Source organism: Callithrix jacchus, chromosome 15, assembly GCF_049354715.1.
Source record: "Callithrix jacchus isolate 240 chromosome 15, calJac240_pri, whole genome shotgun sequence".
NCBI lineage: Eukaryota > Metazoa > Chordata > Mammalia > Primates > Cebidae > Callithrix > Callithrix jacchus.
Window position 1 is genome coordinate 79,440,268 of NC_133516.1, and position 27,345 is coordinate 79,467,612.

Below are 27,345 nucleotides of genomic sequence, written 5' to 3' on the forward strand. Positions count from 1 at the left end.
TATTGTGGGAACAACTGTGTCTGCCAAGGGCCAGAGAACTGGGAAGTGGCTAAAACGAGCAGGAAGGGCTGAGGAGCAGGCATTGATTGGAGCAGAGCTTTCATATCTGAGGGCTGTTAAATGCTTTGTTTTAGAACATTTGCTGTGAGCTCTGCCAAGTTAAACGAGACCAGATGTAGCCCTCAGGTACCTGCCTTTCGAATGTATTAACAGGCATCTCTGGTCCTTTATGGCCAAGGGGCACCACCCTGGGGTTGAGGATCTCCTGCCTACCCTCCCAGCAGCTCCAGAGGACACCCATGAAACCATGTGAGGAGCAGGAGAGGCAGGAGGGAGGAGTGGTGGTGGTGAGCACGCTCAGGAGTCAGACTACCTGGGCTTTAGTCCTGACCACCATTTGTTAACCGAGTGGGGAAATCATTGCACTTCCCTGGGCCTCACTCACATTCTCAGTAGCACGGGCATTGTACCTACTCCTCAGGGTTGGGGAGGACCCTTGTAAAGCTCCCGGCAGGGTACACAGGACATAGTGAGTGTCAGAGATTATTATTAAGCATAAGTCACAGTCCCTGCCTAGGGGAACTAACTCATGAGAGAGACAGGCTCACAAAAAGACCATTCAGGGGCAGGTGCTTTAATGGCCTCTTCTACCCCTGCCCACCCTGCACAGGACATATGAGGTGAGTGTGTGGTTTGTCGGTTTCACTGGTGTGTTGATACATCTGTTTAACATGGAGGTCAGATGTCTCCATGCCATTACCAAGGAGCAAGCACTTGAAGGCAAAGCCTGTGTCTGGCCCTTCCAAGGTTGGGGTCAATACACAGATTCAGGTAGCTCCTGGCCTCAAGCTGGCTCTGTGATGTGCTAGTAATTTATCCCTCTCCATCCTGATTTCAGAGAATGCGGGGTCTCTGAAGGTCCTCTTTGGCACTCCGGAGTTTGTGGCTCCTGAAGTGATCAACTATGAGCCCATTGGCTATGCCACAGACATGTGGAGCATCGGGGTCATCTGCTACATCCTGTGAGTGCTGGGGCACTTGGGTGTGGGGGCTGAGGGTCCCACAGGAGGGTCTCCAGTCTGCCCTGCCATTGTCGTGATGGGGAGCCTGCTCCCCTCCCATCCCTGACAGCCCACCCTACCCCTGGGCGGAGTCAGTAGCCTGCATATTCTGTAGCATCATGTAGCTACACAAGCTGAGAGCCCCATTCTGGGCACTTACTGTCCCCAAGGCTGGCCAGCCTGGGGCCTTTGGTCAGGAGGGTAGGAAATGTGGCTGGCACCAAGTAATAAACCCTCACTTGTATGGGTCCACAAAGAAGGATGGCAGGAGGCCAGGGGCGTATCTCTTGCCATCCTCGTTGTCTTCAGGGCATAGCACTCCATCCTCATGGCATGGGGACCCCAACTACCGGCCTCACATCTGAGTCCAGTGTATGGATGAATTAATAAACACTATTGATGATAGAGCCTTCAATGGGACTAACAGACAAAAGAAAGTAACACAGTAATTAGAATTGAAAAATCAGGTGGGAAATACGAAGCCATTTCTACGAACAATACTGCAAAAGGAGAGGGAAGGCTAGCCATCTAGGCGGGTGTTTCACAAACATGAACATGCCTGACTCACTTAGGCGGCTCCTTACATTGCAGGGTTTTTGTTCAGGTCTGGGCGACCTGAGATGCTACATATTAACAGGCTCCAGGTTGTGACTGTGCTGGTTCAAGGACTACACTCTGAGTAACAAGGCTTGAGAACTCTCTCAGTGGGGTCTGGCTGCTTTAGTCTCCGAAGCCCCACAGTGCAGTCGTTAGCCTCAGAACTTGTGTGGCAGCCCCTGAACTTGTGCAGCCACATGCAGTTATGGGATGGTGTCCCCAAAGATGCAGATGTGTATGTGTTCATTAAAATAATGATTTTATTGTCAAAACAAAAGGAAAAATTTTAACATTTTCATTAGAAAATAAGGAAGACCTCCAGGAATACTTTCTTAGACCCCTGGGGCCTTCAGACCCAAGTGTGAGAGAAGGCTCTAGGCCATTCTGATGCGCCAGGTTTAGAAGCCAGTATTACAAAAGCTTTAGCAGAAGTGGGGTGACTTTTGTGCAGTGTGACTTTTTCACATGCTCAAGAACTTGACTCACTGTGGCCTATTCGGACAGTCCCCTCAGAGGAACCTGCACCACAGGCATTGTAGCCCAATTAACCTCTTTCCTGCCTGGGATTAGCCCACTCCCCACAACCCTGCCACAGCCTCCCCCAGATCAGTAGAAAAGCCCCAGGCCAGGTGTGCATTTCTCTGCCTGTCTCCCCTCCCGAAGGGGGACTGACAAGTGAAGACAGCAGCTGCCTGACTCCTGGCTCCCTGGATAAGTAAAGAACAGCAGGGAAGGGGCAGGGCCAGCCTGCTGCTGTCGGGGCCACCCCAGGCCTGAGCATCTCTGGGTGGGAGGGGAACCGGACCCTTGAGAAGCAGTCCTGGGTCAGCTCACTCTGTTCCGCCCCAGCTGCCCTGTGGCCTGGCTTGGTCCCAGGGTCCCCCTCCAGCCATCAAGGAGACTTGCCTTTCTGTTTGTTCTTCAGTGGGTTTTCCCACTTCTGTGGCATAAGGATCCTCTGCAGCTACAGATTTTCACATAGGACCTTGTTTGATCCTCAGAACAAACCCAGGAGTGGGTCATGGCAGGGATTCCATCTTCCTGTGGGGTTGAGGTGACAGGGGCCAAGGAAGCCCATGTGGCTGCCCACTTCCCACATTCAGGCCAGGGGACCAGCAGTCCCAGTGTGCCAGGATACAGGACTTTCGGTGCTAACATGGGAACACACCCAGGCAGACCAGGACAACTGGTCTCTCAACTGGTCAGTGACAGAGCAGTGACCAGTCTGCTCAATAAGTTTTCACCTGTGTAACCTCTACCCAGGTAAAGAAACCAAGCACTGCCAGGGCCCTGTAGCCCTCTGACACCCCCTCCCTGTTACCAACCCCCAGAGGTCACCATTGCCCTCATGGCCAATGTCAATGAAATCATTTTCCCTGACATCGTTTGTGAGATTCATTCATAGTTCTATGTGTCATTGTAGACTGTTTATTCTCAGTGTTATGTAGTATGCCATTGTGTGAATATAATCCAGTTAATTTACTGTTCCACTTCGATAGGCTTTTGAGTGGGTTCCAGTTTGGCCACTGGAAGCATTCTGGTTCATGTGTTTCAGTGAACGTATTTGTAGATTTCTGTTGGATGTATGATCTAGAACTAGAATCACTAGGTCATAAGGGCACTTTATTGTCAAATGAGGGTTTTTATTAGGCAGAGGAACATAGTAATTTGGGCACTATGCTACTTTGTTTACCGGATTACTCTGAAAGCAAAGACCAAGAGCAGGGTTTTTGAAATAGGGAGAAGATAGTTTTGATGCTGTGGGTGCTTGAGGAGAGGGTATCAGGAGGGAGGAGGGGTGTGTGTGGCAGGGACCCAGGCCAGGTGGCACAGACTTAGCCTGGGCCAATCCTGTGCCACATTTTGGCTCCTGGAACCTCACTGTGAGCCACTGTCCTCTGGGGCTTTTCCAGGCTGCCTCTCTCAGTGTGGATGGAAGTCTGGGAGTTCCCCTCCCAAGCCAGGGCTCTCAGCAGAGAGTCGTGCTGAGAACAAATGTTGGAGCCAAGGAGATGGCTTCCTTTAAGCCCCTACTAAGCAGAACTCTGGAGCCACTGCTGGAGGTACCCAGAAGAGGCTCTCAGGTGGCCCTCATAGCATCCTCTGCCCCATTCTCTACCTGTCTTTGTAGCCTGGTCATCTGTCTGGCAGTCCTTGTCAGGGTGACTTCCACCTTTGTACCAGAGAACCCCTCCTGTTCTCCTTTATGGGCCCAGTGAGAGATGGAGAGGCCAGGGAGTTGGAAGGGAAGGCAACAGACCGTGTCCCCATAGGGCAATGTGACTTTACTCTTTCCCACCCGCCCAGTGATCAGGGCAGTTCCTTGCCCTATAGGGAAGGAGCAGGTAGGGTCTTGGAGCCCCCACACTCTCATCCCAGATCTTGAAGGGAGACAGTAGATTGTGGGAGTACCTGGAGACCTTCTGAAGTTAGCAATAGTCATGAGGTTTCTGGCAGGAAGCAAGGGTACTGGGGAGCTGGAGGCCACACTTCGATATGGAAGAAATCCTAAGCCTGCCTCCGTTTAAGAGCCCTCCTCCCTCTGCTGTCTCCCTCCCTTACTTCCTGGACTTGATTCTCCCTGGCTGCCTAGCGGGAGGCCACAACAGCTCTTCTCCATGCCCTTCCCTCACCCTACCTACTCCACAATCCCGTCTCTCTCATCCTCCCTCAAGCCAGAGTGAACCAGCAGTGGCTGCTCTGCTTCCTCTTCCTGCCTCTTCCTGACTGGGCCCAGCCTTCCCATTCATGCTTGTTGTTTGTCTGTTGAACACCCATCATGGTGCAGACAGCTGGCAGCTGTCCCTCCCCACACTGGCATATGGTCAGGAGATGCCAGGAGGGAGGAGAGGTATGTGTGGCAGGGAGGCAGGTGAGCTCTTCTGGGGACAGCTTCCCAGTCAGCTGAGGAGGGGTCACAGTGCTGGGGCATCAAGGACCTCCTCAGACCGGATCCAGGATCCAGGGTGGCTGCAGGGCTCCTCAGCCGGATCCAGAAGCCTCTGCCTTCCTCACCCAGGGCTGCCCCGACCTCTCTGCTGCTGAGCCTGGAAATGCACTCTGATTCCAACCCATAGACAACCCCTAGGATCCCTGCTCCCTCCCCAAGGCCAGCCACCACCTTCAACTTTTACTAACACAACTAAACCCCTGGTCGCTGCTTACTCAGCCAGTGCACAAAATAATCCACAGCTCTTCCTGTGAACTTGCTCAGCCCTCTCAGCTCTCCCACTAGAGTATCAGATGGCTAACATGGAGAAAAGACTAACCCCTTCCTAGCAGTCAGTAGTTTTGTCAGCAGATGTGTGGTCCCCTTTCTGGTCACTGATACAGTGGGGGCATCTGTCTGCTGCTTGAAACACAACACAGAAGCCAGGTACAGTGGTGCACACCTGTGGTCCCAGCTACTCAGGAGGCCATGGTGAGAGGATTACTTGAGGTCAGGAGTTCAAGACCAGCCTGGCTGAGATAGAAAGACCCCCCACTTCTAAAAAAAAAAAAAAAAACCAAACAAAAGCCCCCCACACACACACACAAACACACACACACACGAACGAAGTGTAGTCCAAGAGGCATTTCTGCATCGTCTGCTCTCCTAACCTTCTACCCCAAGAGCAAACAGGCGTCCACATCAGATTCCCTGGGGCATGTTCTGCTGCAATGAGCTGAGAATTAAGAAATTAGAATGCCTGCAGTCACGACCATTGTGTTTCATCAGCACAGAGATTAATATTTGACCATTAAGAATCAATATGAAAAGAGTCTGTCTATACTTGATATATCCAGTGAAGAAAAAGTGAAGCATCTAAGAACTTGCCCAAACTGATCAATCTGTTTTTCTGGGAGATAAAGAGGTGTTTTAATGCTAACATTATTTGTTGACCAGTTGGTTTTTAACAGACAATGACTATTTTTTAGCTGGGCACAGTGGCTTATGCCTACAATCCTAGCACTTTGGGAGGCCAAGGTGAGTAGATAGGTTGAGCCCAGGAGTTCGAGACCAGCCTTGGCAAGATGGCAAAACCCCATCTCTGCAAAAAATACATAAGATAGCTAGGCATGGTGGTGTGTGCCTGTGGTCCTGCTACTCGAGTGGCTGAGGTGGGAGGGTCACCTGAGCCTGGGGAAGTTGAGTCTGCAGTGAGCCATGATCATGCCACTGTATTCCAGCCTGGATCACAGAGCGAAACCCTGTCTCAAAAAAAAATAAAAATAATGACTATTTTCTAAATAAATAGACAAGGCTGGGCACAGTGGCTCATGCCTGTAATTCCAGCACTTTGGGAGGCCGAGGTGGGAGGATCGCTTAAGCTCAGAAATTTGAGACTAGCCTGGGCAACATGGTGAAACCCCAACTCTACCAAAATACAAAAAATTAGCCAAGCATGTTGGTGCACACCTGTGGTTCCAGCTACTCGGGAGACTGAGGTGGAAGGATTGCTTCAGCCCAGAGCCAGAGACTGTATTGAACTTACTGCATTCCAATCTGGGCAACAGAACAAGACCTCATTTCAAAAAAAAAAAAAAAGATGTGATCCCTTATGCAAATTCTAGCAGAGTAGAAAAAGTTCCCCAAAAAGGTTTTTAAAAATCCTGAAAAACCCCACCACCCAGCAACACTATCACTGAAAATTCAAATGCCCTCTTTGTCAACATGCTGTGTATGTACTCCATGTTTTATTCTAGAGAAGTGCTCTTTAATAGGGAGAATGCTGGGGGAACTTGGGCAGGCAAGGAGCCAGGCAGGGTGAGGAGAGTATTTCAGATGGATGGGCTGCCAGGAAGGAAGAGTGCCAGAGGCCAGAGGCAATGAGGCTCTTCCTGACTGTGCTCAGAGTTGCAGAGATTAAGACCTATCTTTGCAGGATTATAGTTCCTAATAAGGAAAGGAGGTTTGCAGAAGGGGAACTTTCTGCATTCCACAGCAGGGTTGTTTGCTTTTCCTGCCATCTTTTGGAGTGCTGCAGGACTTCCCCACTGTCTGTTTCCAAGAGAAAATGTAAAGCAGCAGCAGGTGGCTGGCAGGCAAGAGACAGGCTGCTTCCCGATGAGGCTTGCATGGGCCACATGGGGGTCGGGGTCACAGAGACAGAGAGAGCTGGGTGGCCCCTACGAAATCTAGCCCAGTCCCCTTGATATATAAAAAGAGGTCCAGAGAGGGGAAAAGAGCAGCAGGTAACAGTGCAGACACAGGAACAGGTAAATGGCCACCCTTCCCTCATGGGGACATGTCTGAGAATGATTCTCTGCCTTCTTAAAACATAAATCAGGTCCTTGCTTTAAGAAAATCCCATCCACAAAAATCAATTATTCAGAAGCATAAATATATTGATTAGGATGAGACAATGCACATTGTAGAAGTTTTCTTCTCTTTACAAAAGCTTTCACCAGAGGGTTCCTCCCATGGTAAGCTTTTTCTCCCAGTATTTCAAGTGGGTTTTGTTCTGTCAAACTCAACCAAAGCCTTACTCCTGAAGCTGTCAGTGCTTGGCTTATGATGATGGATTCATAAGCATTTGGAAGAAGGGACATTGGTAAAACCCTAACTTGACAGTTTGATGGCAGGAAGCCCCCCCACACATCTTTTTTTTTGAGATGGAATTTTGTTCTTGTCGCACAGGTTGGAGTGCAATGGCGCAGTCTTGGCCCACTGCAACCTCTACCTCCAGGGTTCAAGCAATTCTCCTGCCTCAGCTTCCTGAGTAGCTGGGATTACAGCTGCTTGCCACCATGCCCAGCTAATTTTTGTATTTTTACTAGAGATGGGGTTTCACCATGTTGGCCAGACTAGCCTCAAACTCCTGACCTCAGGTAATCCACCCATCCTGGCCTCCCAAAGTGCTGGGATTACAGGTGTGAGCCACCACGCCCGGCCCCCAGACCCATCTCATGGGGCTCAGCTGAGGTCAGGGCAGGACCAGCTACATAATTTGTGACATAAAAGGTGGGGCCACTTGTTCAAACATTATTATGAATCTTGAGATGACAACATCAGATCATTAAAGCAAGCGCAGGGCCTGTCTAAGGGTGGGACTCTGGGCAACTGTGCAGGTCAAACACCCAAGAGGCTGACTCACGAGGCTCACGTGAACAGTGGAGTGGGTTGTTGCTATGAAGGTGAAGTGCACAGAGGTGAGAGGTAAGGTCAGTAAGCCATTAATCTGATCTGTCTTGTTTTGAAATTCTTTAGCTTCCAAAGTTTATTTGGCTTAAGCTGCTGGTCAGAGTCATTCTTGCACTCACAGCTTGGTGAGGCAGCGGAGGGAACCCAGCAGAACTGCATGATATCTCTGGGCATGGATGGGCTCCTTACTGTGGACCAAGCCTGGTGCCAGTGCTGAATATTGCAATTTTCGTCTTCACAGAAATGTTAGGGTAATATAGCACTTAAGGGGCTCTAGAGGCAGATACCTGGGTTCTAATCTCACTGGCTCTGAATCTTTGGACAGGTTACTTGAGCCTAGGCTGTGCCTCAATTTCCTCATCTGTAAAACAAAGTTATAAGGGTTACCTACGTTATAGGGCAGTGTTAAGAGTAAGTGAATTCACCTGTTTTAGGCACTTGACCCAGTGTGTGGCACATAGAAAAAGTTTAATAAATGCCTACTGCTGTCATGATGATGCTGAAGATGAAGGACTGACGACCCCAGAGTTAAATGGTAGCTTCTCCATTTTCGAGGAGAAAACTGACACAGATCAGGGAATTGGCGAAGGCCACCCAGCAAGCGGAGAGGCTGCACTCTGCCCTCTGCCATGGCACCTCATAGGGAAGCTCTCTAGTTTGGCATAAATGCCTCAGGTGTCCTGAACCTACACTGCTGATTCAAAGTCCATCTATCCATTGGGCACACGCTTCACTTGCTGAGCCTCTCCTGTGTGCTGGGCCCTCTTCTTGGAGCTGAAGGTGTGTGGAGAGAGGTGGGAGGGAGGGGACAGAAGGGTGCAGAGGTGATCACTGTACCATGTGCCTGGTCTATGGAGAGCGGGCAGGAGCACAGGTGGAAGGGACCTGGAGAAGCCTCTAGCCTGGGCTTTGGGGAAGAATAGAAGACCAGGACAGAGGGACTTATCAACCTGCTGTATACCCTGCAGAAGTCCATAATCTAAAGCAAACCCACTGCACCTCAGTCTCACAGGTAGGTTGTGTCAAGAGGCAGGTGACCTCTGTAAACCACACCCGCTTTTCTTTCCCCAAGTGGAAGAAAGGCCAGATGCGAGGCCCCCACAGCATGAGTTTGAGGGTGGGGAGGCTGGCAGACCCTCGCCTTTGACCTCAATTAGCACTCACTTGGTTGTCGCAGCCTCTCCTATCCACACCTGCTCTCCTGCTCTTGTCTCTCCAGGGTCAGTGGCCTTTCCCCCTTCATGGGAGACAACGATAATGAAACCTTGGCCAACGTTACCTCAGCCACCTGGGACTTCGACGACGAGGCATTCGATGAGATCTCCGATGATGCCAAGGATTTCATCAGCAGTCTGCTGAAGAAAGATATGAAGTAATGAGTTGGGATTTCAGTCTTTGCTTCCCCACTCCCTGCCCTGTGTTGGGGGGATTCCTTTGCCTGTTGGGGCACCCTCCTCACCACCCCACCTTGAGTCATTCCTAGCATTTCCTGAGGAAGGGAGGGTGGGCATGGTGAGGGACCCAGGCTGAGTGCTTGTGGGTCAGGGAGGTGACTTCCTAGGCCCTGCCCCCTGGAGCTAGACACGGAATTCACCTTCAGAAGCTCAGACACCTGACTTGAAAAGTGACACTTGACTGCGTTGCAGAGTGAGGGGCAGCTGTTCTGTGTGAATAATGACTGCCTTTCTTACTTTCTGGGTACAGTTGTGGCCAGCCACAGTCCTCTTCAGCAGCTGCAGGGGAAGGACCCTCTCAACAAGCAAGAGCAGAGGACAGGGGCGTCTTAGAACTTGTCTGTGGGTCCTGATCATATCCCCAGATTATTATTCTGGCTTAGTGGGTTTTTAAAATATTCAAGTTATTTAATTAGTGCTTGCCTGAATACAGCCAGGTATCGTCTAACATCTAGCCAACGGCTGTGATCCCAGACCACTGGGCTTAGCCCTCTCCCTGCTCCGCCTCTGTTGTGAGGTCCCTACCTGTGCCTGCTGCTGTGAACAAAGGGCAGTGAACAGTGGGAGGCCAGCATGAGCTGAGGCTGTCGGGGAAGGTCAGACACTCAGGCCCTTGGGGTGTCAGTGGAAGATTGGAGCTTGGAGTTGTAGAGGAGACCAAAGTGGGAGGTTGGCTGAAAGTACTCAGTGGATGTGCCTAGACAGAATCTGCTGGAGGGAACTGTCCTGGGCTCTGCACGTGTAGAGAGGGCTGCCCAGGGAACGGGAACACTGGGACTTAGGTTAGGACAGGTGGCCTGTGGGGCAGCTCACCCACTCTGCAAATAGGTGATCAGATGAGGCAAGGCCTGGCTGTAGGGGTGCCAGCTTGGAGCTGTACTTGGCAATCCCAGGGAGCAGTTGTAGCCTTGCTGAGAAGGGTGCTGTTGACATGGGTGGTGTGTTAGAGAGAAGGGGAGGGGCCTGCCTCCAGGGAAGGCAGGAGGCTCTGCACTTCCAGGTGACTTAAAAGCCTGGCGAGGCTGCCAATGCCTCCCCTGAGGAAGAATGGCTGTTCGGGGCAGGAGGACACAGTTAGTTGCTGAAGGAACATTGGAGTGTCTCAGATGGCTCTGTCAGGCTTTCCCGTGATGCACCCCACTCTCGGTCCTTTTTAGCCAGCTCAGGGCCAAACTCCCACAAAGGCCACATTCTACTCTCCTTGACAGTGAGTTCTTTTTAGCCGTTTGCTGTCGTAGTCTGCATCAGAAATGGGCATGATCCAAGGAGAACTGAGATACTGTGGGAGATCTAAATTCTCTTCCAATGGGAGGGACCCCCACACCCAATGTGCCTCAGGAGATGGAAACCTCCTCAGTAACTCTGGTTCATGGATGGATTTTGTCATACAAGCTTTAGTCACTGAAGATTTGGTAAACAAGATTATGTGTATATATATATTGTTTTCTCATCTAACCTTGAATTAAGTCAGAACAGGCTGTACTGGATCCCTCTTTGTTCATAAAATGGATTTACCAAAGAACTGATCTTATTCAAACAGATCAAGACATTAAATTCCCATAAACTCTTACACCCAGCCGCTCTTAACCAGAAATCACCACCTATCAGCACTTTCTTAAAAATCCCTTTCTATTATAAAGGTAATGCATGTAAATTATAGAGGATTTGAAGAACATAATAAAACTTAAATCATCTGTAATTGCTTTATCTGATGATCACTACATTTTGCTCTACTTCTTTCCAGTCATTTTTCTATGTATGTTAGCATTTGGTTTTTTAGGCTTTCTTAGTCCTGTTACAGTTAAGGCAATGGCTCTACAATGTTTCTAAATCTGAAAGCTCTAAAGAGCTTTCAGAAAGATTAAGTGAGTTTCAGTGCAGTTCTAAGGTAGTCATAATTCATAGGTTATATGCAGGACATACTGCTTTGAGTTGTAACAGGAAAAACCTGATACTCAACCACACTGTAAGACGTAAAACATGAAAGTTCAGTGATTCTTGAAGGTTTTATCCTAGGGTTTAACTCTCCCCTCCTCCAGACAGGGTGGCAGGAGGATTAGGCTCTGTGGGCCCCAGCCCTCATGGGACCAGCAGAATGACCCCACACTGGAATAGGGTACCAGCCAATCCCAGAAATGTCTGCCCTACAGCACTTACTCTTCCTTGATCCCAAGAGCAGGCCATGGAGCCCAGTTGTTTCCTCGATGCTTAGGCGTTCATAACACTGACCTGTGCTTGTCCTGGTTAGTGTGACCAAGTGAGGAGAAAGGTGAAGAGCACAGTGGTCCTGATCATGGTGGACGACCTGGGAGCAGGGGGCCCTGGGCTGTGCCCTACATGACCTGGGAGAGATGGCTACTTTTTTCCAATCTAACCAGTGGTCTCTGAGGTCTCCTCCTGCTCAAAAACCTCCTGATCTCTGCCTCTGTCAGAAACCGCCTGGACTGCACGCAGTGCCTTCAGCATCCATGGCTAATGAAAGATACCAAGAACATGGAGGCCAAGAAACTCTCCAAGGACCGGATGAAGAAGTACATGGCAAGAAGGAAATGGCAGGTAGGATCCCTTTGGACTGGGATGTTGCCCCTCATATTTGTGTTATTCAGGCCACTTTCATTCCCAGCTTGCCCTGGCCTCACACCAAGAAAGTTTAAATTGTTTTCTGAAGTAGTGTGGGACCCATTTAGGCAGCTGATTCAGGTACAGTGGTGTGCTTAGTCCTGAGCACAGTCTCTTTGTCAGGGAGATGAGATGGATTCTTAGCTTAGCAGTCTCTCTGTTCCTGCTCAGCTTTGCCCCAGAGGACTCTTAACCCTTACTCAGGTCAAGCCACTGACATGGCTTTGGATGAGCACATCACTTTAAGGTCTATTTGTCAACCCTGAGAATGGGATGGTAGTATGATTGTCTCACATTTCTTTCTGATGAAGGAGGAGGGCACATGATCTAAAGAGACAGATGGGGTTCCACCATCTAGGAAGGTTGTATGTTAATAGCCATGTGTCCTTAGCAAGTGACGTAACCTTGCTGTGAATTTATTTTCTCATCTGTAAACCAGGGATAATAGTGGTACCAACTTCACAGCATTGTTGTGATAATTATGAGATCATCCTTATGTGGCCTTCAGTAGTACAATGCCTGGTACCTGGTGAGTGTCCAAAAATGATACCAGTTGCTGATAGGTATTAAGGCAGGCCCCGTGTCAGGGACCATTTAAAGCACTATCAATACACTAAATCTTTTGACCCTAGGAGGCAGGTACTATTATTTTCCCCACTTTACAGACAAAATTGAGGCAGAGAAAGGGTTAGGAAAGCCATTCAGGATCACACAGCTAATACACAGAAGGACCAGGATTCAAACCCAGAGCTTGTCTGTAAAACACGTAGTCTTAACCCCAAAACTGCCTCTCTCAAAAGGCATGGGTGGATAAAACTATTATCCAAAGCCACAGCGTATTTACCACCATCATCATCTATTTTATCATTTTTATTATCACAATTAAAATTAAAATTCTTAGGCTGCTGGAGTGCTGGAGAGGACATGGTTTTGTTTCTTTTTCTCTTTTTTTTTTTTTTTTTTGAGACAAAGTTTCACTCCATCACCCAGGCTGGAGTGCAGTAGTGGCATGATCTCAGCTCACTGCAGCCTCTGCCTCCCAGGTTCAAGCAATGGAGAGGACATGGTTTCTACACTCAGGGACCATGTAGTACAATAGGGATCTGAAGCAACTAGACATGAAAGGACGTGACACACACCAAAATGTATAAACCATCTGTATAGCTCTCCATAGCCATGGGGGTGTGTGGATAGAATGGACCTGACTGCAACTAGAGTTGGATGTGATGATGAGGAAGTGCTCCCAGGAACAGGAGTTTGAATTAGGTGTGGAACCCGAACCAGAACACATAGAAGAGGACAGCACAGGTGGAGAAGGCACAGAGGTGGGAGCTGGACCCATTCTGACTGGGCTGGGCTGGACAGGAGCAGTCTTTTAGCTGGAGACTGAGGGTACCCAGGGGCATTGAGACTTTGCCTGGGTGACAGAGAAAATGGAAATCACTGTATTGGAGACTACTGGTCATTTGCCACACCAGGTGACTAAACCACAGTTGTCTCAAAAAGTAGAGTGTCACACAGAGTTTAAGAGAGGGAGCAAAGGCAAATGGGGGTCAGAGTGGAGTTTAAGGGACCACCATTCTGAGCACATCTCAGCTGTTCTCCTCCACACTGGAAGTCAGTTCCTGGCTAGGCCCCTCATGGGAAGGTTTCGGTGGGTCTCCCTCAAGTGCAAGGTGAGTTGAAACATCTGTAGCTGCTTACCTTTTGGTACTACGGGGATCTGAGTAGCAAATAGTTTTTTAAAAAGCTGGGGGCGACTGGCCAGGCACAGTGGCTCACGCCTATAATCCCAGCACTTTGGGAGGCCAAGAGATTAAGACCATCCTGGCCAACATGGTGAAACCCCATTTCTACTAAAAATACAAAAATTAGGTGGGCATGGCGGCATATGCCTGTAATCCCAGCTACTCAAGAGGCTGAGGCAAAAGAATCACTTGAACCTGGGAGGCGAAGGTTGCACCACTGCACTCCAGCCTGGGTGACAGAGCAAAACAAAACAAAACGGTGGGGGCATGGGAGCATGTACACAATCAAAGGTCAGCTGTGTTAATAATCCTGTGGCCAGCAGGTCTCAAAGAAATCTTTCTGGAAAGGATACGGAAGCTGATATCAGGGTGGGGCAGTCCTCAGAGTAGCGAGTCTAACTGGATTTTGCTTGGCTAAAGCTATGGGTTAAGGGGCAGCCTTTTCACCTGGCAACATCTGCAGATGAACCAAAGCTAGGAGGACGCCTAAACCCTGGGGCTAGGAGCAGAAAAGAGATGAAGAAATAGGAGAGGAGGCAAATGGCATTTTTCAGTTAAATCAATGAGAGAATCGTAAGTGGTGTTGATTTTTTTTTTTTTTAAAGGGACAGGGTTTCATGCTGTCACCCAGGCTAGAGGGCAATGGTACAATCATAGCTCACTGCAGTGTTGACCCCCTGGGCTCAAGCAATCCTTTCGTCTTGGCCTCCCGAGTAACTGGTAGCTGGGACTACAGGTGTACACCACCACACCAGCTAATTTTTTTTTTTTTTTATAGAGACAGGGTCTTGCTATGTTGCCTAGTCTTGAACTCCTGGCCTCAAGCGATCCTCCTGCCTTGGCTTCCCAAAGTGCTGAGTGCCCAGCCTATGCTGATATTTGAATCACCTAATTTTTTTTCTTCTTGTTTATAGTGTTATTAGCCATAGGGTTTTCTGGAAGGGCTGGGGAAGAAAAGGGTAGAATTCAGAGAAGGAATCTTAATTTTATATTTTAGTATAGGTGGAGGCATTTGGAAATGATTTTTCCGTGCAATTGTATGCAAAAGTTGTCCACAAAAATCCCATTCAACAAGTAGTGTCCCTGAAAAGTAGCTTCCCTGGTAACAGCTCCAACTATTTCATGTGATGTTGCTTCCTCAAGAAATATGTTTTCCACATTTTAACTGCAATCACCAGGACCTTAGCTCCCCTTGGAATATGGGGGTTGCCTCTTGCAGCAGCCAAAGTTCTGTGCAGTGGGGTGGAGTGGGAAGGAGTGGGCTGTGGGCGGGGGCAGAAGGAGAGGGGAAGGGCAGGCTCAGGTGGCCCAGAACTCTCAGCAGCTGTGCCAGAAAAGGCACCTTCTTCTTCTTGTGGTGTGATTTTCACAAAAGCCCTAGGAGGAATGAAGTGATGTGGAAACAAATACCTACAACAAAAGCTAAGCTGGATACAGATGACTGATTATATTATTCATCTTAGAATGAAGTTATTTTGAAAGAAGGTATATTTTAAATTTATATTAAAATAATTTTACAAAGATATGTTGGAAAGGTGTAGCAATGGAGGCAGGTAAGTTGAGCAGATTAACAGGGTTTCTGCATGCACACTGGAAGCAAAAGACTAGACATCAGAGGCCCGTGGGCAGCCATCTTTATTTTTTGGGAACCATAAAGACCCCAGCACTATGGACCAAGGGCAATAGGGGAGAAAACACTGGGCTCAGTATAGCGCAGAATATTCTTGGCCATACCATTTGGATGGTATGCACTGCTCAGGGAAAATGGTTGGTATGTATTAGGGGCTTTTATGGCTGGCTGGTGTACGGGAACCAGCTTGCCGTATGTTTACCAGGCAATGTCTTAGTATTGGCACCAAAAGACCCTAATTCTGGGAAACTCCACAGGCCTGCCTGGGCAAGCCAGGATGGCTGGCCACCCCGCACCCCCAGCTCTCCAAGGGGCAGGGAATTTGTGGTGCATTAAGGAGGCTGGTGCCCACCAGGGACACAGGAACCCAGCCTGGGTAATTGCCCTCAAACAAGAAAAAGACTTTCTCAAAATGAAGGGAGAAATTACAAAATTAAAACTTGGCTGTTTTGATGTTCCAAAATTTTCCAAAAGTCTTTGGTCAGTAAAGCAGCAACCAGCACTTTGGGAGGCCGAGGCGGGTGGATCACGAGGTCAACAGATCGAGACCATCCTGGTCAACATGGTGAAACCCCGTCTCTACTAAAAATATAAAAAATTAGCTGGGCACAGCGGCGTGTGCCTGTAATCCCAGCTACTCAGGAAGCTGAGGCAGGAGAATTGCCTGAACCCAGGAGGCGGAGGTTGCGGTGAGCCGAGATCGCGCCATTGCACTCCAGCCTGGGTAACAAGAGTGAAACCCCGTCTCAAAAAAAAAAAAGAAAAGCAGCAACCAGTTGTTGGCTCAAAGGCATAAAACTGGAAAACTAGAAAATACAGATATATTTGTTTCTAGTTCTGACAAGTAACTTCCTCAACAATTTTTTCACAAATCAATTTCCAAATATTTTATGCTGATATCTCCATCTTTTAGAAAAGCTCTCCCTATTTGAGACCTATTTATTTGTTAATGTATTTACTACTTCCTCTGAAATACTATAACTTTTTTGCCTCATTCTGATAGCCTCATATTAGTCATTTTGTTATGAAATAAAATCTGGAAAAGACATCATCTTTCTACACCACACAAGTGAAGACAGTCCTGATCAGTCCCAATCCTGATGTCTGGAATTGGGGAGCCCATGGGCTCAAGGCAGGTGTTCCCTGCTACACATTTATGGATATAAATCAGAGTCTTTCTGTAGAGGTCTGGAACTGCAGGGAGATTAGAATCTTATGCTCCAAGGCTACTGAGTCCCAGAGAGAGAAACTGATTTGCACAAGGTCTCCCAGCAATTAGGGTTAGAGAACTAACCTGCCCCTTGTTGGGAACAAGCCCTCTGAGTTTAGAGGCTCCTAGCCCAGGACAAACCAATCTGTGTCGGATAAAGGGAATAGAGAGCAGAGAAGGGCAGAGTCTGAGAATTGGGTTGATTAAGAAGCACACTGGTCTGGTATTGACTACATAGGGAGGGCTGCCATGGCTGGTACCACCTCTTAGCTGTTCCTGAGAACAGGGTAACCTCCCATGGGAAGAGTTGGGTCTCTCCACACTCCAGCTAGCACAACAAACACGTCAACCATACCACCAGTAACATCTCCTAGAAGAGCATGAAAGGTTGCCAAGTGGCCTGAGCCTGCAGGGGCATTTTCTGCAGGGGCACATGGTGGTACTGCGCACAGTTAAGTTGTTCAGTTGTCATCTCTCACCATCATCCCCTCCTCTTCACCTCCACCTGGGACTGCCTGGATTCTCTTCAGTGACCCAGCCTCACTGTGGAGGCAGAGGCCAGAAACATACCCACACCACACAGTGCGACGTATGTGAGAAGGGATGGCCAGGGGACAGAGCAAGGCGAGATGTCTGTCCGAAGTGCATGTCCGGGTCTACAGCAAGGACGGCAGGAGGCATGACAGTAAGGTCATCCTGCTGGCAGCAGTGGGTCTCCTCTTTAACCATGCACACATGCACACAATTTTCGGTATGTTTCCTTAGCACCCTGAAGTTATTTATTTTCAAAATGAGTCGTCTTTTTACTGAAGCTTACTGGCTTTCCAACTAGCCCTAAACTGTGAGGCTTTACTCAAGTACTTGAGCATGTGAAGTGAACTCAGGCAGAAAATGGCTTTGCCGGCAGAGTTTGAGGTGTACTGAGTACAAGTCATTTGCCTATGAAGAGGCTGTTTCCTTCCTCTCTCAGGGGGCACAAGTAGCCAGTCTGTGGTGGCATCTGCTGTCTGGATGCACAGCTTTTAGATGCCTAAAAAAGATGTTTTGGGTGCAGGGGTGGAAAGACTTGGTTGTGCCTTAGTTTTCTTATCTTAGTCATTCCCGTTAACCTTAGAAAAAGGGTGAAAAACTTATTGAAAGATAACAAACAATAAGACACAATTGTACATAATTAGGGATCCTATGCTTGGTAGAATTTTTACAACCTAAAGAAATTTCATCTCAAGTTCTGATCCTTTTCAGCAGAAATTCTGTCCCGTCCCAAGTCTAGCTGCCGAAAAGTAAAGTGCCGTTGCCTTTTATTTCTTCGATGCTTCTCTTTGGTGCCTGAATGCACAGTAGGAAAGAGCTCCCCTCCAGAGCTTCACTGCATCATAGACTTGTGCTGGGGCCAGCCAGAGTGTTTCTCAAAATCTCTTAAGTATCTGAATTATAAACAGCGCTGAATGGGACCTTGGAGATCATCTTGTCCAGCCCCTTCTTTCCAGAGAAGGAAACTGAAGCTCAGAGTGGTTAAGTGACTTGCCCAAGGTCAATAGAATGCTGTGTTGTTATTATTATGATTATTTTTGCATCAGGACTTGTGGGATCTATAGTAACTATCCTCTTGGCTAATTAAAATCACACCACTAGCATTGTTTTACGAGAAACAGCCCCGCTAGGCCCAGTTAGCAATAAGTCTTTGGAGCTGTCTCAGCCTGCAGTTGCTTTATATAAACTATCCCTTTTATGGGAGTTGAAGCACTGTATGAAAAGGGTTTTTGTCTCATGTTGACCTTGTTTAGTCACATTAACGCACACATCAGTTCCAGGCCCCATTCCATTCTCTGAACATCTTCTGACACACTGACAGTGCTGAGCAGAGCAAGGTTGGGCTCACTCCTCTGGCAGAGCCTTGGCTCCCGGGAGGTCCTTGTTCCAGGGAACAGCTGCTTCTCCAGGGCTGGGCTCTACTCCCCACAGCCCCTCGCACTACCCAGCTGGAACCAGGGACAACGCCTGAATCCAACCCCCGTGTCTATTTTCCAGAAAACGGGCAATGCTGTGAGAGCCATTGGAAGGCTGTCCTCTATGGCAATGATCTCGGGGCTCAGTGGCAGGAAAGCCTCAACAGGGTCACCAACCAGCCCACTCAACGCAGAAAAACTAGAATCTGAAGGTAAGGAGAGGTTTCTCCAGCCAGTTGGTGAGAAAGGGTTGGGGAACACAGGGGCATTTCGAGGTTTTGGTTGGTTTTGTTGTTGTTCTTGTTTTTTTTTTTTAATATGCCCTACAAGTATAAATTCAGAAGTAATTTTGGGTTGCTCTGGCAATTACTAAGTCTAATAATTATTCTTAATTGTTTAACCTTAGGCTGAACCATTTTTAGAGGGAAAGTTTTTATTTGTCTAATAGAAATAGATGACCTCAGCTATGCTTTTTCATATATTTTGTGTTAAAATTATCACAGACTTTATTAAAAGCTTCCTTCATTCTCATTAAAAAAGTGATACTTCTATATTAATAGGTAAAAATAAAATTTAAATTACATGTAGTTGCATAAGATTTATAAAATGTTCTTTATCATCTTTGTGGTTTTGTTTTAAATAAAAATTAATTCATATGGTCCACTTTTTTTCGCATTGCTCATGCTGCTGAATCATGTCATTTGAACTGGGCAGAGTGGGATTGGCGGGGACCCTCCTGGAGACCAGTAGGGTCAGTTACTTGTCCACTGCCTTTGAGATGCTGTCCCATTGATCTCCTCAGTGAAAGCCCCAGCCTTTTCCTGCTTCAGGGGCACACAGGGCCTGGCCTTTATCTTCTGGAGGTGCCTCATTTGGCCAGAGACACCTTCTGTCCCTCTTTGTCTGGTACTTTTTCTATCCACAGGTGAGAAGCTGAGTTTAGATCCCTTTAATGAGCAAAGGTAGGGTCACTGGTGAGGCCAGTAGCTGCCTGCTCTGGAGCTTCCTTGCAGCCAGGGACAGAGTCTGCAGCACACAGGCGTGGTCCCTCCTCAGCCCCTCCTGTCCCTTCTCAGATGACCAAGACATAGCCTGAAGGGGAGAAAGGAGATACAGATGTCCCTCCAAGTTACAGCTTTTCCCTGAGCCAATCCCACACCCTGGTCCACAGTCACACAGCATGAAGGCAGTATACGCATGGAGAAAGCCACTGGCAAGCTGAAGATGCTGCTAGGACCTGGCTCCTCCTTTCTAAAAAGCAGGTGAAACACCTGCTACAGAAGGAGGGCAGAGGGATACCAAGACCAGGAAGGCTGGTGAGGTCCTGCCCTGCTCAGATACCCTCAGCTGAATCCTGAAGCAGCATGAAATGCGGCCAGAAATCCTTTTTAAAGATCATTTCCCTTTTCAATATGTCAGCATAAGGGAAAGGAGGAGGCTGAACATTTCCTCAGTTTGGGCACAGTTCTCTCTGCTGCCAAAAACCATTTGGCAGCAGGCCAACCTGTCCCCAGGAGAAAGGCGTACTTATGATTCAGTTCTCAAAGCTGCCTTCTTGCTAAATCACAGCGACTTTTTAAAAAGTTAGTTTCTTTGAACTAGAGGAGAAGAGAGAAGAAGGAATGAAGAAATAACCTGGTCTTCGTCTCTGTCTTCTAGAAGATGTGTCCCAAGCTTTCCTTGAGGCCGTTGCTGAGGAAAAGCCCCACGTAAAACCCTATTTCTCTAAGACCATTCGTGATTTAGAAGTTGTGGAGGGAAGTGCTGCTAGATTTGACTGCAAGATTGAAGGTAAGTTGTAGCTGTGCTTTTCTTCACCATGAATAGGGTGTGGCTGGATGGCAGGGCCCATGCCATGCACCCTGGGCAAGATGTCAGTTCTGTGCCACCTGGGGCAATGAGAAACCACCAAGCTTTGAGGGAAATTGGGTCAGCAGGAGCTGGTCATAAAGGGCAATTCCCTGCACGACCACCTCCTAAAGGTGTGTCCTTCAGTCACTTCCCCAGAGGGCACATTTGAAATTTCACCTACTTACATCAGCCACTTAGAACTAAGTTTAGAAATGGCCTTGCATGGACTTACCTGGCTTGGGGACATGCTTAGTGAAATGAGCTTTGCAAACTGGTAAAAAGCATGTGACTTGCCCATAGGAGGCCCTCAAAGGAAGGCTGGCGCAAAGGCCTAGGATGTGGAGTCTGCAGGCTGTGTGACCTTGAATGGTGGTCCAACTCCCCTGGGTGAAGGTCCCTCAGCTGTAAGATGATAGCTAAGTCACAGATTGGCCCTGGGAATCTGTGAGAGGACATATGTGAGAAGGGGGAACCTTTTAGATCTTGTAAAGATGTCATGCAGTAAAGGGAAAAGTTGTGGGACTGGCAGGTACAGAGAGAGACCATGCAATGTGACTTCAGACTGAGGCCAGTTGGGAGCCAGGCACCAGGGACAAAGCACTCAGTGGGCGCCATCTTCCCCAGGTTGCTTATCTGCCTGCTGGGAATAATGCAGCCATGGAACTGTCAGTGGTCAGAGCTCAAGGGACCTTAAGGGGTCATGGCATACCACCTGAGAAATGAGCAAAATTGATGACACAAAGTGTTTCCATTTCCACAGATTGCAACCGTCTAGAAAGAGAAGGGACAAGATAAGGCAGGGCCCTATGCTTCAAGTCTGTGACTTTCACCTGCCAACCAGGGTGGTGGGTTATCGCCTATTTTGATCTGACCAAATAAAGCATAGTTTATTAGGCAACTTCCCCGAGGCTGCATAACACAGTACAGCAGTCAGAACAAACTGTGCCTCCCACTGTCGGTGATTCTCCAGCAATGTGACTAGACAATGCCTTTTGAGTAAAAGAACCCAAAGTTAGGAATGGAAAAAAATAGTTTTTCTTCTGCATCTTTATATTATCAAAGTGCTTTGTCAATGCTTCGCCTACCATAATCATTTTCCTTTCTTCATTCAATTAAAAGAAAGTAGACGTGCTGCCTTTGATAATGTAAAAATTCTCGGACTGGGGATTCTGCTGAAGGCTCTGGAGCCACTGCTTGCAATTCTCACCATTATGATTGCATTTGGGTCTTCTAAAACTTTTTTTCTTTTTCCTTTTTGAATGTTTTAAAATAAAAATGATTATGATTTTGTACTTAGTTTTCTCTTTGGGATTGTTTCATACTTAATTTTCTCTTTGGAATTGTTTTGTTGATATTTATGTAACTTTTGGCTGGAACTCTAATGAGAAATTAAAGCATAGGGACACTGTTTTGATAAAAACAAAATGGAAACTTTTGCACCGAGAGTGCAGGGTGTGGGAGTGCAGGGTCCTTTATGACCAGTTCTTTCTGACCCAGTTTTCCTCATGGTCTGGCTGTTCCTAATTGCTTTGAAAAAACAATTTCCAAAATTGTTTTGAAAAAACAAAGTTGAAAAGAATGTTAGAATTCTTGATTTCTTAGGTATAATTTTTATTCTGGTTAGGGCTTGTATGAGCCCATTTGAATTGCTATCAGGGGATATCTGAGGCTGGGTAATTTATAAAGAAAAGACGCTTATTTGGCTTGGTGCCAGCATCTGCATCCAGCGAGGCCTCAGGATGGTTTCAATCATAGCAGGAGCAGGCATGTCATATGGCAAGAGAGAGAGTAAGAAAAAAAGGATGTGCCACTTTTTAACAACCAGATCCGCCTGAACTAACAGAGCAAGGAAAGAACTCACTCATTACCTCACAGAGGGGACCAAGACATTCAAGAGGGATCCGCCCCCATGACCCAAGTACCTCCCACCAGGCCCCACCTCCAACACTGGGGATCACAAATATCCAAACTGTATCAGGGCTACAATTTTTTTCCTATAAAAATACTTCTCCAACATTTAAGAGAAAGTCAGGTGGAATATATTGTATATTTTTAAAGATATGTATATATATGGCTTTAAAAGGGGGATACATATATATACCATATGCATGCAACCAAAATGTACAATGTTGGTAATGTATGTGGACATATATATATATATATATACACACATATACTTTAAACATACATGATATATATGTATTTTATATGCCTGTATATTTTATTTTTTAATGCTGAACTCTGCAGAAGCATGACTAATGCATAAAGGCTAATTAGTGAAGTCCATTTCCAATTGTCCACAGGCAAATTACCTGCTTTGAATCACACTAAGACAAATATTGCTTTCTTCTTCTTAGCAATATTGTCAGCTCTTTTAAATTATGTTTTATATAGTGTAATTAGCTTCACTGAGTTATAATTTATGTAACCATAAAACTTACCTATTTTAAGTGCATAATTCAATTATTTTTAATGAATTTACAGTCATGCAACCACCACCACAATCCAGTTTTAGAACATTTTCATCACTCCAAAAAGATTCCTTGTTCCCATTTGTTTTGACTCTTATTTCTGATTTAAATTGTTTAACTTAAACTATTATACAAAATCGAAAACTTAGGCTGGGCATAATGGCTCATGCCTGTAATCCCAACACTTTGGGAGGTCAAGGCAGAGAGATCGCTTGAGTCCAGGAGTTCAAAACCAGCCTGGGCAACATGGTGAAACTCCATCTCTACAAAAAAAATATGAAAATTAGCTTGGTGTGGTGGTATGTACCTGTAGTCTGAGCTACTCAGGAGGCTGAGGTGGGAGGATCACTTGAGCCTGGATAGTGGAGATTGTAGTGACCCAAGATCATGCCACTGCACTCCTACCTAGGTGACAGAGCAAGACCCTGCCTTAACAACAACAACAACAACAACAAAAAGATAGAAACTTGTATTTTCAGCCAGGCGCAGTGGGTCACACCTGTAATTCCAGCACTTTGGGAGGCCAAGGCAGGCAGATCACCTGAGGTCAGGAGTTAGAGACCAGCCTGGTCAACATGGTGAAACCCTGTCTCTACTAAAAATAAAATTAGCCAGGTGTGGTGGCGCATGCCTGTAATCTCAGCTACTCAGAAGACTGAGGCACGAGAATCTTTTCAACCTTGGAAGTGGAGGTTACAGTGAGCTGAGATAGCACCACTGTGCTCCAGCCTGAGTGACAGAGTGAGACTTGGTCTCAGGAAAAAAAAGAAAAGAAAAAAGAAAATTGTATTTTCAATCTAAGAAGGCTGATGCTAGGCATCAACTCTCTAGGCATATAGAGTTGTAGTTGGAGCAGTATTTCAGGTAGTACTCTATTTTTTATTTAGTTTTGCCATGTTGGCCAGGCTGGTCTTAATCTCTGCCTACCTTGGCCTCCCAAAGTGCTGGGATTATAGGTGTGAACCACCATGCCTAGCCTCAGGTAGTACTGTGTCTATTTAAAGGTGGGTAGGTGTGGTGGTTTATACCTGTAATCCCAGCACTTGGGAGGCCAAGTTTGGAGTACCACTTGAGCCCAGGAGTTCAAGACCAGCCTGGGCAACATAAGGAGACCCTGTCTCCACCAAAAAATTTTTTTAAATTAGCCAGCCACGGTGGTGTGCACCTGTCGCCCCAGCTACTTGGGTGGCTGAGACAGGAGGATTGCTTAAGACCAGGAGGTTGAGGCAGCAGTGAGCCATGGTCATGCCACTGCCCTCCAGCCTGGGTGATAGAATAAGACCCGGCCTCCCTACCGCCCAAAAAGTGAAAGGTGGGATGTTTAACTGAGCATAGTTGCTTGTTCCTATAGTCCTACTACTCAGGAGGCTGAGAAGGGAGTAATATTTGGAACCAGGAATTAGAGCAACAGTGAGCTATGATCATGCCACTGCACTCCAGCCTAGGCAACAGAGTGAGACTCAGTGCTTAAAAAAAAAAAAAAAAAAAATTTAATAGGTGGGATGTGGTGCTAGTCCAACATGTGTGGGAAATGGAACAACTTTAAAATACTCTATTTGGGGTTTCAGATATTGATATTTACAAGACATGCCCATATTCTAATATAGATATCAAAACAGCTGATAAAGGCCAATATCAACATTTTTCCCTTAACCACCTTAATCAATAGTGGTAGCTTAGGAGTTGCTTGCATGAGTTGATAAGAAATTTTGAATAACAGTTCCTGTAACTTGTGTTCTCTCCCTGTGATGCAGGCTACCCGGACCCCGAGGTTGTCTGGTTCAAAGACGACCAGTCAATCAGGGAGTCCCGCCACTTCCAGATAGACTACGATGAGGACGGGAACTGCTCTTTAATTATTAGTGATGTTTGCGGGGATGATGATGCCAAGTACACCTGCAAGGCTGTCAACAGTCTTGGAGAAGCCACCTGCACAGCAGAGCTCATTGTGGAAACAATGGAGGAAGGCGAAGGGGAAGGGGAAGAGGAAGAAGAGTGAATCAAAGCCAGACAAAAGCAGTTTCTAAGTCATATTAAAAGGACTGTTTCTCTAAAACTCAAAAAAACTCAAGATAGCAAAAGCACCTAGTTGTGATAGATTATCTAGTTAGGTCATTTGTGGGTTGATTCTTCAGCAACAGCGGTTGGTACCTGGCAGTGTTATTGATGGGCATTAATCTACATTAGCTGGCACTTAAGATACTAGTGCCACTAGATGTCATTTAGGGAAATCACCAGTAACTTGCCTGACCAATTGAATTTAGAGAGAAAGTAACCAAACAAAATATTTATCTGGGCAAAGTCATAAATTCTCCACTTGAATGCGCTCATGAAAAATAAGGCCAAAAGGAGGGTTCTGGGCCACAGCTCAGCCCAGAGGGTCCCTGGAGACAGGAGGCCTTTCTCTCCCCACCCCCTAACTCCAGAGAACTGGGTTTTCTCCCAGTACTGCAGCACTTCCTTCTGAAAGCAGTTGAGCCATTCTAACTTATCAGGCACAATTTATTCCAAAGTATTGCAGACATTCAGACTCTCCATTTCTCTTTCCCCTTCCACCTGCCAGTTTTTCTAGATCTGAACTTGTCATGAGTTTAAGCATTGGCAACATTATGCTTCTTAAATTCTGAAGACAGGTCCCCTGCTCATGGATGACTCTGGCTTCCTTAGGAAAATATTTTTCTTCCAAAATCAGTAGGAAATCTAAACTTATCCCCTCTTTGCAAATGTCTAGCAGCTTTAGACATCTGGTTAAGAACCCATGGGGGAAAAAAATCCTTGCTAACGTGGTTTTCTTTGTACCAGGATTCATATTTATGTTGTTACAGAATATCAGTTCTGCATGTGTGGTAAAGATGTTTGTGTTTGAATGTACGAAAAACCAGTTTGCTGAAACGTTAGTCTTAATTATCTATTGGCCACTATGAAACAGATTTCAACTGATAAAGAGCTGGAGAACTCCATGTACTTTGGAATCTTCTCCAAGATAGCCGGAGTTTAATTCATCTTCATTCTCAACACTCTCCAAAGAACTTGACCCACCTTATGGGTTCCATATCTTTCTTCTTAAATGTGCATCAATCATGCCTTGCCCTCAACCTTTAAATATATTCTTAGACCTGGTAAATGCACTCAGACTTGCATCTTTAGGAATTTTTAACTTTTTCACTACATTGGCACTTAAATTTTTTTCTTTATAAAACTTTTCAAAGGTCATAAACAAAGACCATAATTGATAGACCTGATACATTTCCTCTCTCTGTGTGTGTGTGTGTGTGTGTGTGTGTGTGTGTGTGTGTCTGTGTGTGAGTGTAACATTCCAAATACTTTTTCTTCCCCCACTGTTTGTAAGGTGCAGCCATTTAATATTTTAAGGGACTTTTTAAGAGTTCCTTAAGAATCAATTTAAAATTACTTCAGTGCAATCCTACACAGTATCAACATTAGAATTTTGATATTAGTCTTATGTTATCTTCCATTCTATTTTTATCTGCTTTTTGCTGCTAGTTTCAAATTGCCAGTATTTTTCCTTTTGCTCTTAAAATAGTTACAATATTTTTCATAATAGCCACAGTATTGCCACAGTTAATAAAGGGTTTTTATTTGATTTAGAGGATTCAAAGCTTTTCTCTATCACTTTTAATTGTGTTCAGAATATAACCTTTGTGTTCATGTATGTTGTGTGTGTGCATGTGTGGTATATATGTGTGTTACAGGTTAATGCCTTTTTAGAATTGTGTTAATGTTCTCTCGGTTCATTATGCCATCAGAATGGTAAATGAGAACACTACAACTGTAGTCAGCTCACGATTTTTAAATAAAGGATACCACAGCGCATGCTGTTTGTTCAATCATTGCAAACTTCTTCTTTCCATGTTACCAGTTGTAAAGGACACAGATATGTCTTGGAAATGAAAAACAAACACTGTGGTGCATAAAAACAAACATAAATGTGGTGAAGAACTGGCTTATGTGGTTGAGTTTTACCACAGAACAGAATGATTTACGGGGTTCTTGTTTATATAGGTAGCCTAATTTACACATTTAGTTCAAAATGTCTCTTCAGCATCAGTTCAGTACTGTATCATTCTAGAAGGGTATCTTACAGAGCAGGGGTCCCCAACCCCCGGGGTATGTGGCCTGTGAGGAACCAGGACATGCATAAGGAGGTAAGCAGTGGGCAGGTTAGCAAAGCTTCATCTGTATTTACCGCTGATCCCCACTGCTCAAATTACTGCCTGAGCTCTGCCTCCCATCATATCAGTGGCATTAGGTTCTCACAGGAGCACGAACCCTATTGTGAACTGCTCATGTGAGGGATCTAGGTTTCAGGCTCCTTAATGAGAATCTAACACCTGATGATCTGTCACTGTCTCCCCATCACTCCTAGATGGGGCGGTCCAGTTGCAGGAAAACAAGCTCAGGGCTTCCACTGGTTCTACATTATGGTGAGTTGTATAATTATTTCAGCATATATTACAATGTAATAATAATAGAAATAAAGTGCACAATAAATGTAATGCCCTTGAATCATCCCAAAACCACCCCCTCTCCTGGTCCTTGGAAAAACTGTCTTCCATGAAACTTGTCCCTGATGCCAAAAAGGTTAGGGACCACCATTATAGACTATCAGTTCC

General features: G+C 46.4%; 1 protein-coding gene and 1 long non-coding RNA gene across 23 annotated transcripts in view; one reads left to right on the plus strand and one right to left on the minus strand.

Annotated features, from left to right (window-relative positions):
- The window catches only part of MYLK (myosin light chain kinase), a 283,432-nt gene extending 256,887 nt beyond the window's left edge, over positions 1 to 26,545 (plus strand). For 12 of the 16 annotated variants that reach the window (XM_078351929.1, XM_008982318.5, XM_078351932.1 and 9 more), the window contains 6 exons: positions 899 to 1,022; positions 9,002 to 9,154; positions 11,669 to 11,792; positions 18,472 to 18,601; positions 20,049 to 20,180; positions 24,466 to 26,545. In XM_078351929.1, coding sequence (XP_078208055.1) covers positions 899 to 1,022; positions 9,002 to 9,154; positions 11,669 to 11,792; positions 18,472 to 18,601; positions 20,049 to 20,180; positions 24,466 to 24,710 — 908 coding nt within the window. In that variant the 3' untranslated portion in view covers positions 24,711 to 26,545. Of the gene's footprint in view, positions 1 to 898; positions 1,023 to 9,001; positions 9,155 to 11,668; positions 11,793 to 18,259; positions 18,602 to 20,048; positions 20,181 to 24,465 lie in introns of those variants that run through there. The other 4 variants (XM_078351931.1, XM_078351936.1, XM_078351937.1 and 1 more) reach the window with 3 other exon arrangements.
- Positions 1 to 27,345, minus strand: part of LOC103788363 (uncharacterized) — a 90,680-nt gene that overhangs the window by 42,055 nt on the left and 21,280 nt on the right. For all 7 annotated transcript variants that reach the window (XR_013527587.1, XR_013527585.1, XR_008476876.2 and 4 more), the window contains one exon: positions 8,947 to 19,481. This is a non-coding gene — a long non-coding RNA (uncharacterized LOC103788363). The remainder of the gene's footprint in view (positions 1 to 8,946; positions 19,482 to 27,345) is intronic.